The 16,317-nt window shown below is 51.1% G+C and overlaps 1 protein-coding gene across 1 annotated transcript in view; it reads left to right on the top strand.

Moving 5' to 3' along the window:
- Positions 1-14,485, top strand: part of CPNE2 (copine II) — a gene marked incomplete at its 5' end in the record, with an annotated part of 30,725 nt that extends 16,240 nt beyond the window's left edge. Inside the window, 6 exons of the mRNA XM_010012032.1 lie at positions 1,024-1,157; positions 1,931-1,985; positions 6,534-6,585; positions 7,776-7,909; positions 12,706-12,942; positions 13,899-14,485. Coding sequence (XP_010010334.1) covers positions 1,024-1,157; positions 1,931-1,985; positions 6,534-6,585; positions 7,776-7,909; positions 12,706-12,942; positions 13,899-14,006 — 720 coding nt within the window. The remainder of the gene's footprint in view (positions 1-1,023; positions 1,158-1,930; positions 1,986-6,533; positions 6,586-7,775; positions 7,910-12,705; positions 12,943-13,898) is intronic.
- Positions 14,486-16,317: the final 1,832 nt, after the last annotated feature.

Genomic DNA, 16,317 nt, shown 5'->3' with positions numbered 1-16,317 from the left:
GTCGACACCCCGGCAGCTATGCGCCAGCCACAGCTTCCCTGGGCAACCTGTGCCAGTGCCTCACTACCCTCACTGAACAACATTTTTCTCTTATCTCCAATCTAAACCTACCCTCTTCCAGTTTAAAACCATGTCCCCTTGTCCTGTCAGGCCTGTTTTACCAGCCAGCCTAGCACAGGATGGTGGCACATCCTGGGCTGTGACTGTTTTCTTGCCCCAGCCAAGCCAAAGTCCTTTCTCATCCAAATCACAGTTCAACCTCTCCCGCTACAGACATGGAGCAAAATCCCTCATGAATGCCCTGAGTTCAATTTAGCCCCAGAATTATTCTGGGTTTTGCATATTTGTTGAGCAAACAAGGCAAGCACAGTCGTGCCGCCCGTTTGCCTCTTCCCGGCTCTTCCTTCCCAGTCATTTCAAATCGGTTCAGCGTCTTGCCTCTGCTGACCAGATTTAACTGAGTCTGGGATAGGCATTTCTACACGTCTTCAAATAGCAAGCCTAATTGAGGAGGGAGAAGAGTGAGTACTCTGCCGACAAAGTCCCCTGAGAGCTCAGCATACATTGGTCCCCAGGGAAGCCCAGTGAATTCCCCAGGGAGAGATCTGCTCAGGGCTGTGACTCTTTGATCAAAGACCTTGAGATCCAAATGCCCAGGTGGCCCTGGCTGTTTTAGTGTCCGTGGAGCTACTCAGTTGCTGAACTTAGCACTTGGGAGGTGGGCAGTGAGGATCCTGAGCTGGATATGGTATGGCTTGCTGCAGCAGCAGGGGCTGCTTCAGGATATGATATGTGATGCTGGCTGTTGAAAAACGTAGGTGTAATAGCAAATGGCTTTGCCTAACTTAGTATTGAATTAGCTTTTTCTAGGTAAGGTGAAGAGCTGTTGAACTTTTTCAGGTTTGAGGTTTGGGTCTTGATGAGGCTGTGTGTGGACCTCAAAGGCAATGAAGGCTTGGTGGCCAGGTCTGTGGTGATGTCTGCTAACAGAGGATGGGTCTGTGCTTCTCTCTTGTCCCCCAGGTTGGGATTGACTTCACAGCCTCCAATGGGAACCCACGAGACCCTTCCTCTTTGCACTACATCAACCCCATGGGGACAAACGAGTACTTGTCAGCTATCTGGGCTGTCGGCCAGATCATCCAGGACTATGACTCGTAAGCACCATGCCCCCCTGCCTCCTCCCCGTTTTGTGGATGTTTTCCTGGCTTCCTGGCGGGCTGATGGGATGCATGTGCCTCGATTTCCCATCTGCAAGGCCAGGATTAAAAAACACCTTGCATTTGAAAAGCTCCTTGGAGAAAATTTCTGTATACATTGGGATGCAGGAGGAGGACAAGGTCAGGACAAGGCTTCTCCTCTCCCCCCATCACTGTCATTGAGAGGAAGGGTGCCTTAGCAAAGGTGGAGCATCCACTTGGTGCTTTCTTGGTGCAGAGGCAGATGCCCTCAGCTTGCTGGTATTTGCCTTGTTCCCCAATCACCCTGAGGGTGAAACACAGAAAAACATCATCTTAGTCATCAAAAAAGAAGACAAAACAGGAATCTTGGTCTCGCCATAATGGCTTTTGTGACCAAAATGGATAGTTAGTGTTTGTTTCAAATCTCTAGGGTTACATGTCTGCAAGAGACACAGGTGTTTGGGCAGGAGGATGCTCCTGATCCCTTTGCTGGGTAATGAAGCAAAGCTCAGATCTTAGTTTTCTCTAAGGATCAAAAGCCAAAGGCGAACATGTATTCTGTCTCTGTTCAGCTCATGATTTTTAAAGGCACTGTGTTCTGGGGGAAGGGAAGACTGTCTCCTTTTCTAGCTGTCACTTACTGTAGCTGGGTGATGGGCAGCTGGTAGCACGAGGAGGCCATGGCAAGAGTTGAGCCAGCCTGCTTCGTGTGTGTGAATACACCCGCTGTTTCGCTTCTTCTCTTTTAGAGACAAGATGTTTCCTGCTTTGGGATTTGGCGCCCAGCTGCCACCGGACTGGAAGGTGAAGTGTTGTGGCTAACTGCATGTTTGAGAGGGGTTTGTGCTGATATTGTCTGGGCAGGAGAGGAGCTGCTGGGGCTTCCCAGCTGGCACGGTCGGGGAAAAGCTGCCGGACAGAGCGGGAATAGGCAGATGTGGGATTTCACCTGGTGGAGAGTGAGATGTGACAGTGTGGGTGGACCATGAGGTGGGGATGGGGCACAGGCAGCCCGTTCCTCTCTTCTAAGCTGGTATGAAAGCAGCAGCTCCCTGGCATTAACAGGCAGAGCCAGGCATTGATTCATTTTCCTGGCAAGAGGCAGCAACAATACTGGCTGATGGAAAAGGCCACTGGATGAATGTATCAGATAGTGGAAAAGCCTGGAAGGGGGATGGAAGCTGGTTAGCCTTGACATGATGCAGCCTTCAGAGCCAGCAAGAACTGGAGCAGAGGGATTTTTCCCCAAAAACACCTTGACCTTTTGTTGGGATTAGGCACTAATGGGGTTAAAGACACCATGGTGCTGCAAGGGCCTGAGTTGGAGCATCCTGCTCCTCAGGTACTGCTCTGGCTGATGCAGAACATGTTCTCATGACTGAGATGTGCTGGGGCACCACCATCATTCCTTACTGGCTGTGTCTTTTGGCTGCTCTTTGCTCATGCCCTTAATGTTCATTTTCTTTCTGTTTGCTGTTTTTGAGAAGTTCCCAGGCTGGGGTTCAGTCTCAGTGAGCCTGTTGTGTTCTCTGGGAGGGGAGCTCTGCTCTGGGCTGAGCGCACTGGGACATGTTAAGTCACCAGGGTGGGGATGTCCTGCCCACTCTGGCTTTGCTCTTTTCTCTGCTTTCCCAGCAGCCAGAATTCATGTGACTCAAGTGGGAGTTCTTGCTGTTTGCCAGCCACAGGAGGAGATCCCTCCATGTGTACTTTGGTGCTGATTCATTCTCCTTGGCCGGCAAACGTCTCTGGTCTGTCACTTCACAGCTTTCAGTGGGAAAATCTTGGTAAGCAGCTTCCAAGAACTTACAGCTAGCTGCCATCGGGAATTTATTAGTTCGGGAGAGGAATGGCAATGGAAAGCACAGTGGGAACGGAAAGGGTATAGTGGCTCGGGCTGCTGGGTGAATGGGTGAATAATCACGGTGAGCATCCTACTCTGCTGCCCCTGTGTGTGGGTCAGTGCCCATGGGAAAGGCATTGCTGGGCTGGAAACATCCGTTCCTGCAAGGCTGGAGGTGGTACAGGGCTGAGGATGCTGGCTGGAGGGCAGAGGGATGCTTCTCCTCTTCTCACACTGTGTCTGCCTCCTGCAGCCTGCCACAGAAATATTTTGGGCTGCTCCCATGGGCCTGGGGATGCTCTGTAAGCACTACCAGGAAAAACACCTCCTTTTCCCCCAGAATGATGTCTAAGCTGATGTAAACCCCAGCAGAGAGCAGCCCTCCGTCCCCAGGTGCTTGGCCCATGCCTAAAGGTCAGCCACCCAAACGCCCAGAGTCACCCATCGGTTGCTTCAGGTTAGCAGTGGAGGCATCCCCCATGCATCATCCGGCACCACTCCAGCCTGGGACTTCATCCTTCCCCAGCTCGCCTGGCATCATTGCTCAATTCCCTTGTTAAAGTTTTTTGGCCATCAAGGCTCGTTGGATAGTTTCAAAGCCAAAGGAATCACTGAAACCCATGTCCTGTGTTACAGCAGGCAGGTGTCAGGGAGCAGCATGGCCAACACTGCTCCGCAGGGGCACAACACGGGGTGGCTGTTGTACCCACAAACTCGAGTGAAACAGAGAAGATGGTTAGGAGACAAGAGCAGCATAAATCACACGTTGCCATGGCTCCCCCAGCGCTTCCCAGGCACCCGTCGCAGCAAGATGTTTTGCACACAAAAGTCTCATTGAAAATGTCAAAGAACATCTTGCTGTGTGTCAGCTCTGTAGAGAGCCTCGAGCGGTTTCCCAGCAAGGAACAGGAGAGGGAAGCAGATGAGTTTTGGTTCCCGGGGAATGAGCAAAGGCAAGGCAGCAGTGGAGAGGGTGATGGTTAACATTGGAGCCCCACCAGTCACCCTGTGTTTGGGAGATGGGATTGGCCGAAGTGAGCTGGTGGCTTTGCTGATGTGCCATCCCCAAGGCTTTGCATCCATTTGCCTTTCGTATATGTATCTAAGGAAACGCAGTCACAGCAGGAGTGGAATCACTAGGGGAAGTGCCAGAGAACCCTCTGCAGTGTCAGTTCTCTGGCATAGGCTCTGGTCATGTCTCTGCAAGGCACATCCCTGATTCCTAATGGGAGACGATGATGCTACAGCTGTCTCCATCCTTCAGAGGAAGAACACACAGGCTGGCTGCAAATGAACATCTTACCTTTTGGGGTGGTTTGAAAGAGTTTCTCCCTGTGAGTTACTGGTGAATGTGGTACCTGTAGGTACTCCAAATACATTTGGCTGCACAGAAACTGTTTTTCAAAGTATGAGCTGGACAAGGAACAAGATCCCTTTTTTCTTTTTTTTTTCTTCGTTATTTTGAAGCCCTCCTATTGAGTTTTCCAACAGATATATATATATAATCTGTAAGAACTCCAGAGGAGGTTTTGAAACACTTCTGCAGGGGGTCTGCTGTGTTGACAGTGAGGAACACAGCTCCAAACCATTTTGTTGCAGCTTAAAAGAAAGAGAAACATCTCTTCTGCAGTGCAAAACATGAAAATATTTTTTGCTTGTCTCATCTATAAATACTCATATGAATTTTGAATACAAAATTGAGCCCTTTACAACTGAAAACCAAGAAATTGGAATTTGGATATTTTGCCTAAAATTGAGGCTTCTACAAGAAAGGGTGTATGCAAAACACAGTCATGCATTTCAGACTCTGTCTCTTCTCTAACCCAGGGGTTACTGGTGGCTGGGCGCATTACTGGTTGTGCTCAACAGACATGGAGAGACCCAAGCAGGCTGTTGATGTCCACAGGTCTGACAGCTGAGCAGCTCTGCAGCACAGGGAGGACTTCTGGTTGACCTACTTTTGTTTTGTTGCTGTTTCCCACTCCACAGCCTCTTGCAAAAATAGTTTCTGCTGCTTTTGACACAATGCCTAGTATAATTGGAAAGTCTGAATCAGATGCATGTTGCTCTCGAAGTCTCAGGAGGACTTCTGCTTCCATGGCATCTTAAAGGACAGTCATTTTGCCAGTGTTACGAATATGCATGTCCCCAAGTGCTCCCCTGGCTGAGAAGCTCAGTAAATCTCCACCCTTCTGAGAGGGAGAAAATATCCTTGTTTTGTAACTTTGGCACAGACAGTGTGGGAGCTTTTCATCTCAGAGCCATCGAGCTGGTGGCCTGGAAGCCCAGATTGTCCACTTCAACCTTCAGAGGTGCTGGGAGAGGCAGTTGTGCATCCTTGGTGCTCCTTAGAGTCTGTTTGCTTCTTATGGTGCCTAAACTGAAGGTAGTAGAGTGAAGAATGCCCAAATCCCCAGATCTGATGGTTGTTCCCCAAGCAAGCTGTTGACCCATGCCAACACTGGAGAGGTTTATATGGGAGGACAGGAGCCCTGACCCTCTTTTGCACCACGGCCATTGAGCTGCCCTCCCTTTGCTGGCAGAGAGAGGTTCAAACCAGCTGTTGCCCAGCATTTCATGGTTTCTGTCTGCAGGTTCTTCCCATGGAAGCAGCTGAGGGAGGTTGTGTGATTACAGCCAGCACTGGTATTTGGTTTTGCTGGAAGGACTAATGCAATGGGCTGCAGATCAGGATGTGCAGGGCTCCTTGCTGTTGCCGGTGTCCCACAGGGCATCCTCATGAGAGCATCTCCTTCAGCTTGAAAAGAGGTGGTGGAAGGATCTTGCACATACCTTCGAGGTCAATGAAAACCAGCCCAGATTGTGCCGGTACTTTCTGTCCATCACGCCCAAGCATTCACGTCACCTCTGCTGTGCTGCCTTTCATGTTCACACAGACCCAGATGATGAAGCTACTCATCTGCTGGCTTTGCCATGATAGCTGGCATGCCAGATCAGGTCTTCAGCCCAGTTTGCTCTGTGGCTGCCTCTCTCTTGCTGCACAAGGCCACTTGCAGGGAACTGGGATGCTGCCAGAATTGGGGCTCCCTGTGATGTTAATTGAGTTTCATCCCTTTATAATCTGCAATAGGCTGAAGTAATTCCTCCTAGTGATTGGTGAGAAGGCTCAGGTGGCTGAGAACATCCCTTCTGAATGCTTTCCCTCTAGGCAGCCAGTAGGAAGCCACATGGGCAAACCTGCTTTGATAGCCACAGAAGAACGCATGATGTGGTAATTTTAGGTGGCTCCTGATGGGGGGATTGAGGAACCAGTTCATCCTCAAACACTGCTCCATCCTGACCACATTTGTATTTGCTGCTCCTTGCTGTTTGGGTGGCAAAGGGCTCAAAGTGTTATTGACCCAGTGAGATGGACTGTAACATCTGCGACCACCAGGTCCTGCCCCAGGGAAGCACCAGGCCCAAAACAGCTTTGCAGCATCACCTAAACTGATAGTGAGCAAGCTGCTCTGCAATCCATGTTAATTTGGGCCTTTTCTTCTCCACAGGTATCCCATGAGTTTGCCATTAACTTCAATCCCACAAACCCATTCTGTTCAGGTAAGCATCTTTAAAACTCCTCATGTGCCTGCAGTGTCTTGTCTTTCCTTTTGCATTTTAATTTCTCCAATAACACCTTGGGCATTTTTCAAGGTGTATTCAGACAGAAATTTACAGTGAAGCAGAGCAAAGGGTGCCCTCAGAGGAAAGCAGAGAAAATTTGGGGGTGTGTAGGAATGCCCAGGGTAAAATGCAACTGGGTTCAGACAGCACAAAATCTTCCTTCATTATGATATCTGTTGTGTCCTACCAGCCATCTCCTCCTCCAGCAAGCCTCCAAGAAACTAGGCTTGTTTAGCAGATGGGGAATTTGGGCTTAATGCTTCATTTAGCAACTGGGGGCTGGTCACAGTCATGGCTGAAGAACTACTCAGATCCTGAGTGGTTAAGGGCCATCACGGACTCCTAAAGTCATCTGGTTTGACCTCCACCAAGAAAACAGGGGCTCAGGCAGCCCCCAAACCATGCTGGCTCACTGGTTCATGGAAGCTGACTGTGAACATCTGCTCTTCTGCTGCCTTGGCTTTGTTCAGTTCCTCTCTGGTAGCTGTAAAGAATTCATTGGGCATGATTTGTTGCAGGAATTAAATGGTGTGCAGAAGCCACCTGCAACTCTTACCAGTGACAGGTCCTTCCCAAAGGACTGGCTGTCAGATGGTTAATTGTGGAATTGGTCATTTCTGAATTACACACTATGCATCCTTCCAGAAGAGCAGCCATTTACCTTGTTCTAGTGCGGCAGAAACAGAAGTATCCGAAGACCTGGAGGTCCCAAATAGAGCTCAGGAGCTCAGAGGGTGCCTGTGGGATTGATTTGCCTCTCTCCACTACCTCTACTCCATGTCTGTCTGGGTGTTGGCTATGCTCAGAGGCCAGGAGTTGCTTTTCTTTTTTGCTCCTCCTCTTTGTCTGATGCTAAGATTTCTGCGGAACCCCAAGAAAAGCTTTCTTTGACTGTGGGCACTATGAGATCTCTCTTACCCCAGAAGGTCTCAGGACCTACTACAAAGAAACTAAGGAGCAAAGCACTTGAGTTGAAGTGGATAAAACCTGTGGAGCTGGATGAGCAGGAGGGGAATAGGTCTGACTTCAGCTCCCACGACAGTGTTAGCTAATGAAGCCTAGTGGGACTTGTGGTGGGCCTGAACTGTGGTGCATTGTAATGCTTGGCTTCTCTGCTTTCCCTGAAGGTGTGGAGGGCATAGTCCAAGCGTACTCGGCCTGCCTGCCCCACATCCGCTTCTACGGACCCACCAACTTCTCCCCTATCGTCAACCATGTGGCTCGCTTCGCGGCTCAGGCCACCCAACAGGAGACTGCATCTGTAAGTCCATCAGATCCTGTGAGGTGATGGCAATCCCCGTGGCTTTGGGCAGGGCAAGGCAAGGCAAAGCCTTTCATGTCTTTCAGGAATGGCGAAAAAGTGTTTGATTTCTCCCTAATTCTAACAGGGAAGGGCTGCAAGACCCCCCTGGAATGGTTGAGTGATGGGTATCAAACAGGCCAGTATGCAGTGGAGTCAGGGACATGAGACTGCCCTGGGAAGGGCACCTCCGAGGAGCTGAGGACTGAATGCTTGGAGAGGGAAAGGCTGTGTTTGTGGCAGACCCTCAAGGGCCGTTCACCACTGCACCAGCGTGAGCTCAGGCTCAGGAGTCCCTGACATGTGCTGGGCAGTAGCTGGCAGGAAACAGGAAAGGACAACTTTGTTCTTTACTAATTTTTTTCTTAAAACATTTTCTGCTGAGCTCCAAGGGGCTTTGTTCTAAGGAGGCAGCCTCTGGGCTTATGGATGTCCTGAGGAGCATGGTTCTTCCTTTCAAAACATCACCTGCATGCTGCAGGACTGTCCTGGTGCAGGAACAGTCCAGGGTGGGGCGCAAGGATGGTGCTGCTGCTGCCCTGGCACATATGGGAAACACGAGCAACAGGGAAGAAGCTGAGCATGACTTCAAACCTTTGGCTTATTTTCCTTGGACAACAAACAGCTGGAGGAAGATCTCTCTGGCGGTGCGCATCCAGCCCTGCAAACAGTGGAAGCGAGCCAGCCTGAACCATGGTGTAAAGCATAATGCTTCTGATGTGGCTGATGGCCAAATCTGAACCATAAGACCTTTCTGCTATTCCCCTTTGAAGATTTTTTTTATATTTATGGGGGAATTGCAGAAAACCACAGGGTGACTCAATTTAATCCTTGCTTTTTATGCCATTTGGACAAACAGCAGTGGGCTCAGGGCCAGGCTTGGGATTCCTGTGCAAGCACTCCAGCCGCTCAGCAGTCCTGGAACTCCCTGTTAATTAGTCCATCTGAACATTTGCATCCATATGCAAGAGAGATTCTAGTCAGCACAGGTGCCCTATGCAGCCACGCTCAGTCATACTGGGCCAGAAGGGAGCCAGAACTAGCCTGGTATTGGAGGAGGAAGCTGGTGGGTGAAGGGCTGCTGGGATGCCCATGTGTGCCGGGAGCTGCAGCTGGTGGTCCAGCCTTGCTGGAGGTGGCCAGGGTGTCCTCTTAGGGGTACAAAGATGCTGCGAGGGCTGGAGCCCCTCTGCTCTGGAGACAGGCTGAGAGGGCTGGGCTTGTTCAGCCTGGAGAGGAGAAGGCTCCAGGAGACCTTAGAGCAGCTTCCAGTGCCTGAAGAGGCCGACAAGAAACCTGGAGGGGGGCTTTGGACGAGGGCCTGTAGGGACAGGACAAGGCGGAATGGCTTTAACCTGACAGAGGGGAAATTGAGATGAGATCTTGGGAAGAAGTTCTTCCCTGTGAGGGTGCTGAGGCCCTGGCACAGGCTGCCCAGAGAACCTGTGGCTGCCCCATCTCTGGCAGTGTTCAAGGCCAAGTTGGATGGGGCTTGGAGCAACGTGCTCCAGTGGAAGGTGTCCCTGCCCATGGCAGGGGGCTGGAACTGGATGAGCCTTAAGGTCCCTTCCAACCCAAACCATTCTGTGAGTCTGTTATTCTATGAAGACAGTAAGATGGAGCTCACTTGGGTCCCTGTGACAGCAGACTGCCCATGCAGGACAGCAGGTCTGGCCCCTGGGTTTAGTGTCCAAAAGCAGAGCATCAGAACGTGTGTGGCAGGGGCTGCCTTGAGGTAGAAGTTTCTCTGATTCCTGTCTGGAGCAGAGCTGGATCGCACCTGAAACCTCCTCCCCTTGAAAAATATCCAAGGGGATATTTTCCAGCCTTGCCTTGAGTGCTGTTACTCTTCCCAGCTGTGAGCACAGGGAAATACTGAATTTGGTTTAATTCAGCACAAACCTAGGTTGCTTCTCAGTTTTTTGTTTCCTGTCTCGGCATCAGTGGGGGAGGGAGAAGCCCACAAGCTCCGTGCTGAGCAGAGGCACTAATCGTATGCAAATTGCACCCCTCTGCTGGCACTAATAGTTTAATCAAGGGAGATTTTAAATAACGGGCACTTGCAGTGCCAGCAGAGGCAAGCCTGCAGTGGCTTCTTGAGGGTTTTATGCAAGCACAAAGTGTTACTGGTGAGTGATCTCACTCCCCTGGGGTTGTCTTCTCTTCCGTCCCATCTTCAACACGTGCAGCAAAGACCCCCTTGATGCCGCTGGCTTTGGTGGCTGCATGGACCTGCCTTCCTCTTTCTTCCACTCTCGCTTGCTCCCAGCACTTCAAATAGAACCAAAGAACCTCCTCGTTTTTCCATGGCAACACACATCACAAACAGGGAGCTGTCGGCTCTTAAGGGATGGGAAGACTAAAATGTGTCAGTGTTGGGAGGGAGATGCAGAGGGATTACACAGGATTTCACTCTCAGGGTAGGATTAATAAACTCTCAGGAATTAAAACACACCTTTCCAGCAGGGTCCCTGCATCCAAACCTCTTTTCTTACTGCGTGCTGTTTAATGCTGCCTAATCCCTTCAAGTCCTGCTCACACGTGAGCCTGATTGCTGATGTCCTTAGCAGCCTGGCCCCCTGCCCCATCAGCTCAAGGTGGTACCCAGCTGTGGGCCATGGCTGACCCCCAGCATCAGCTTTTATCCCATTTGGCCTCTGAAATATGCCATGATACACATTGGATGAGCTCTGCTGCCCCCTCTTTTCTGGCAGACTTCCCAGCATTTTTCTCTGATCTCATTATGGATTTCTCATTAAAAAGAGAACAAAGGGAAATACTCCTTTCTGGGTTTCCTCTTTTTGACCACACACAGAGGCCAGGGGGAATCAGCTTAAAGGTGTTCCCATTATCAGCTGCTCTCCACAAGGTTTCATTCTTCCTCCTGTACTGGTTCCCAGACAGGGTCAGGCCCCAGCCACTTGTCCTGGCCCATGGAAGAGCATGTAGGTCTTCTTCTGGTCTTACCCTCCAGACTCGTATGACAGGGTCCTGCTCTTCAGAACTACGTCTTCCTATAATTTGTTCTGAAAAGTTTGGGTTTAGGAAAGAAGTAAACCCTGAGAGTGCTTTGCAGGCAGGGCTAGTAAATCAAAAAGGGTTGGGAAGGGGCTGTATGTCTGCTAGGGAAAATCTCCTTGCCCACATCCTTGGATTGTGTTTAAACTCAACCCCACCTTCTTTGTACTTGGAGTGTAGCACTGGAGAGTGTTGAGGCAAGATGATGCTTAGGGAAGATTTCAGGAGATGTGGAAGACCAGGAAAATGGGCTTTTCCAGGATGTCTGCACTAGTGGTTTTCAGAGGAAATGGAAAGAATGAGGAGAGGAATAAAGGGCTTTAATGCCCTTAAGTGCTTGTTTTTGTCATTTCTCCATCACAAGCAAGCTGTGTAATGTGCTAAAATTGAACCATTAGTTTCCCTGGAGGCAGAGGAGATGGGCTTTTTGGAGGTCCACATTCCCCAGAATTGCTTTGCTAAGTCCAGCAGGATGTTCCATTTGTCCATCCACCCATCCTCTCCCCGCTCTGCAGGGCTGGCCCCACTCACTCTCCTTTAACCATGGGGAGTGGTGTAAACGCTGCTGCAATGGTATACCCCCTCCCAGCTTGTAGCACCCTCTGCATCCCTCCTCGTACCTCCAAGACCCACAGCTTTGTATGAGGTACAGATGAGCCCTGAGCTGGGATGCAGGGGATGCTCCCCATCTGTGCAATGTGTTGATGAGGACCCCACAACTTTGGCTTTTTGCCCCAGCCTCAAACTTCTCCTGGCTGTGATGCAGAAGCTCTGCACAGATTAGGCTTTTTCTTCTGTCATTAAGTACATTCAATTAGTAAATCTGCAAATCATTTTGGGGTGGGAGTTGGTTTATTGTTGGTTTGGTCTTTCAAAAATGGGGGGAATACCTGAAATGCCTGGGAGCTGCTAAGGGTGGCTGCCTTGAGGAGCAGTGAGCCTTGTGCTCCCAAACCAAACCTCGTAAAGTTCAAGGACAAGTGAAAGGTCCTGCTCCTGGGTCAGGTCAATCCCCAGCAGAAACACAGGCTGAGCAGAGACTGGATGGAGAAGCCCTGAGGAGAAGGACTTGGCAGTGTTGGTCAATGAGAAGCTGCCCATAACCCAGCTTCAGTGTGTGCTTGAGCCCAGAAACCCACCCCCATGTGCTGGGCTGCACCCCCGGAGCGTGAGCAGCAGGTTGAGGAAGGGGATTCTCCCCCTCTGCTGCGCTCTGGGGAGATTCCCCTCCCTGCAGTTTTGCCTCCAGCTCTGGGGCAACAGCACAAGAGAGACATGGAGCTGTTGGAATGAGTCCAGAGGAGGTCACAGAGATGCTGCGAGGGCTGGAGCAGCTCTGCTTGGAGACAGGCTGAGAGATCTGGGCTGGTTCAGCCTGGAGAAGAGAAGGTTCTGGGGACACCGTAGAGCAGCTCCACTGCCTAAAGGGGCTACAATAAACCTGGAGAGGGGCTTTGGACAAGGGCCTGTAGGGACAGGACAAGGGGGAATGGCTTTAACCTGACAGAGGAGAGATGGAGATGAGCTCTTGGGAAGAAGTTCTTCCCTGTGAAGGTGCTGAGGCCCTGGCACAGCTTGCCTAGAGAACCTTCTGTGATTCTAAATCCCTGGAGAACCTGCCTCCCCCCACGTACAGAGCATTCTGTGTGCTCACACTCCACGGGCTCTGGCTGCAGTGTGAAGGCGTGAAGGTGCGCCCATATGCCACTGAGTCTGACCCTCTGCTCTCCCCTTTCCAGCAATACTTCATCCTCCTCATCATCACGGACGGGGTGATAAGCGACATGGATGAGACGAGACATGCTGTGGTGCAGGCATCCAAGCTGCCCATGTCCATCATCATTGTGGGGGTCGGCAACGCTGACTTCGCTGCCATGGAGTTCCTGGACGGGGACAGCCGGGTGCTGCGCTCCCACACGGGCGAGGAGGCTGTGCGTGACATTGTCCAGTTCGTGCCTTTCCGGGATTTCCGCAACGTGAGTGTGGGCAGAGAGGGGTGACTGCAGGCAGGAATGGGGGTCTCAAGCCTGGAAATGACCCTGGAAGTGAAGCAACCCCAGGAGAGGCAGTGAGAGGGAAGAGCCTACCTTACCTTGGCCCTGGATTCCACATCCCTCAGTGCTGCTCTGGCGTGGATCATGTAAATCAGTGCTGCAGGCAGGGGCAATGGTGATTCGCATCTCCATAGCATGCTCTATCTGAGCATGCCCCTGTCACCGCCACCCCTGTCACTGCCAGGCAGGTGGGACCAAAAACCAGTGCACTGCGGCAGGGTTCCCACAGAAAGCCAGGGCAGTGCTGGGCTCATGTCCCTCACCATGGTCCTATGCTGGCCTCATCCGCACCCATGATGTGCCACGTACTGAGGGCTTAATGCTGGGGTGAGTCCCGACTCTCCCCCATCCTCTCCCAGTGCCTGTGGAAAAGGATGATACTGGCACTGGCCCTGCACGGGTACCCTCTGTGGGATGGTGGCCCAGCCCAGCCTGTGTGTTGGAAAAAAGCTGATTAAGGAAGAAAATGATGCTGAGATGCTGTTGCCTGGCCATCATGACCGGCCAGGAGCCAGCTCTGGGTCAGATGCTATTGCTGGCACAGGATTGCCAGAGGGTGCATAACATCAGCAGGTACTTATCTTCACTCTTTTTGCACCTAATCAGTATTGTTCCATTTCACCTGCCATTACTCAATACCAATGTTTTTCCTAAATTAGCCTGGACGTTTTAATCCCCCCTACTAGTGAATTATCTCCCGGAGGGAAAGCGTAGTATAGAATGTAATCATACAAGGTGTATAAAATGCTAGCTGCCAGTACACTCAAGGGGGCGTAAATGAAATGCCACAGTCTGGAGGCAGGGACAGCTCAGCCACATTTGCTCAGTCAGTCCCTATGGCTATTCTTACACTAGTGTTTGCTCCCTCTCGCCTGCAGGCCCCCAAGGAGACCCTGGCCAAAGCCGTGCTGGCAGAGCTGCCCCAGCAAGTCGTGCAGTACTTCAAGCACCAAAACTTGCCACCCATCAACTCGGAGCAGGCATAGAGCTGTGCCAGATTGTGCCCTCTGCATGTTGCTGAAGCCCGTTGGTCCTACTGAAAACGCATGTTCCACATGCTTTTAAGAGAAGAATAACCCCCCTGAAACACTTTGTACTTCTTAATTTAATTGCTAAGTTCTTAAAACTCATCCCGGAGAAGCGTCTGGATTCATTTTGTACAGTCCAGGCCTGAGGTGACACTGAGCAGCCTGGCCATGCCCTGGTCCTGCTCTGTTGAGTCACTTTTCAGTATTGAATGTACTTTGTATAATTTCAGTGGAACAGAATACAATTTTTACGATCAAAACTTGCTTTTTGCAAGCAATGAAATGCTTAATATATTATTATCATTCAATGAACTGGTCATTGTATAGTTCATGTATCTGTGTTGTACATCTATCATGCTCTATGTTCATTTTTATACTGTGTACATGTTATATTTGTTATACTCAGGTTAATAAAGAAACTTGGACATTTAAAACAAGGGTCTTCTAGATGGGAAGGTCTGGGAGCACCTTGCGAGATCAGCAGTGCAGGGTGTTTGAGAGTCACCCTGACAAGCGCAGTCCTGGTCACCCTGCACTTAGCAGTTCTGCTTGCTGTGCCGACCAGCCCCAGGCCACCAACAGCAACGTGCTGGAAGATGCTTTATTGGAGGTGGAGGTGAATATGGATGTCCAAGGGAGAACAGCATCCCCACACTTTTCCCATCAGCTCTCATATTGAGAGCAGGCCTGAGGAGGACTTGGTGATGTTGGGTGAGGAGAAGCTACCCATGACTTGGCTACAGTGTGTGCTTGAGCCCAGAACCCCACCCCCGTGTGCTGGGCTGCACCCCAGAGCGTGAGCAGCAGGTCGAGGGAGGGGATTCTCCCCCTCTGCTGCGCTCTGGGGAGATCTCCCCCCCCGCAATTTTGCCCCCAGCTCTGGGGCAACAACACAAGAAGGACATGGGAGCTGTTGGACCGAGTCCAGAGGAGGCCACAGAGATGATGCGAGGGCTGGAGCAGCTCTGCTCTGGAGGCAGGCTGAGAGATCTGGGCTGGTTCAGCCTGGAGAAGAGAAGGTTTTGGGGACACCGTAGAGCAGCTCCCCTGCCTAAAGGGGCTCCAAGAAACCTGGAGTGGAGCTTTGGACAAGGGCCTGTAGGGACAGGACAAGGGGGAATGGCTTTAACCTGACAGAGGGGAAATTGAGATGAGATCTCAGGATGAAGTTCTTCCCTGTGAGGGTGCTGAGGCCCTGGCACAGTTGCGGAGGCCCTGGCACAGGTTGCCCGGAGAAGCTGTGGCTGCCCCATCTCTGGCAGTGTCCAAGGCCAGCTTGGACAGGGCTTGGAGCAACCTGCTCCAGTGGAAGGTGTCCCTGTCCGTGGCAGGAGGCTGGAACTGTATGAGCTTTAAGGTCTCTTCCAACCCAAATCGGTCTGTGATTCTAGAATTCAGTGCCTACCTGAGCCGAGGGCAGGGCGTTGGTGTGTAAATATACCATGTGTGTGGGGAAAACACCACTGAACCTACAAACAAGTGGCAAAGGGAGCTGCATGGTTCACTGCTGCTTTATCCCTAGACATTTTTCCGAGCCTGAGTAACAAAAGCTCCCTGCTGCCTGGGAGAAGATGGGCTGGATAATGAAATCCTGCTCTCCAGCAGCTCCTTTGTGCTGCTCATCAGCAACATGCTATCTGTCTCCAGCGGTGATTGCTGCTTTCTTCTGTTGTTAATTAGATTAAGGGCTTTTGAAGCTGGCAGGTAGAAAGTTGAACACAGTGCAGGGATCACCAGCCTTAGTCCAAACTCAGGCTTCATCTCCCTTCTTCCCATTAGCGAAAGCACTTGGGTGGGAGGTTGGCATCTGTGTGAAGCCTACAGCTCATTTGCACGCACATGAGCTACTGGCTGTGCTCATTTGCCACTGATCACTGCCAGCAAATGTGTGGTTGCCACCACTGCCACTTAGTAACCAGCACACAGGCTGCCCTGTGAGCCCCACAGCTTCTCGAAGGCTGCTCTGAGCATGGCACTGGGTGAGACCCTAACTCTTGGGAGAAGTGGGACTGCTCCTTGAAGCACTTGCCTTGCAAAGCCCCCTCAAATGGGAAAATCCCAACCAGCATCACCCTTTTTCAAATGGAGAAGCAGCCTTTGAAGGGTGGCTCACTTAAAAATAATGCTGTATGCTGTACACACAGCTCAGCCTCCAGATCGGAGTCTGTTGCTCTGGAAGAAAATGCAGGGTTTTTTTTAGAACCTCCCATGCAGCTGCAGCAGCTAGTAAGCTCTTCTGCTAGTACAGTGTTTGTGGGGGGTTGTAGGT

This window comes from Nestor notabilis, unplaced genomic scaffold (genome assembly GCF_000696875.1).
Source record: "Nestor notabilis isolate BGI_N333 unplaced genomic scaffold, ASM69687v1 scaffold7713, whole genome shotgun sequence".
NCBI lineage: Eukaryota > Metazoa > Chordata > Aves > Psittaciformes > Psittacidae > Nestor > Nestor notabilis.
Note: the sequence above shows the minus strand (reverse complement) of the source record. Positions and strands in the feature narration are given on the sequence as shown.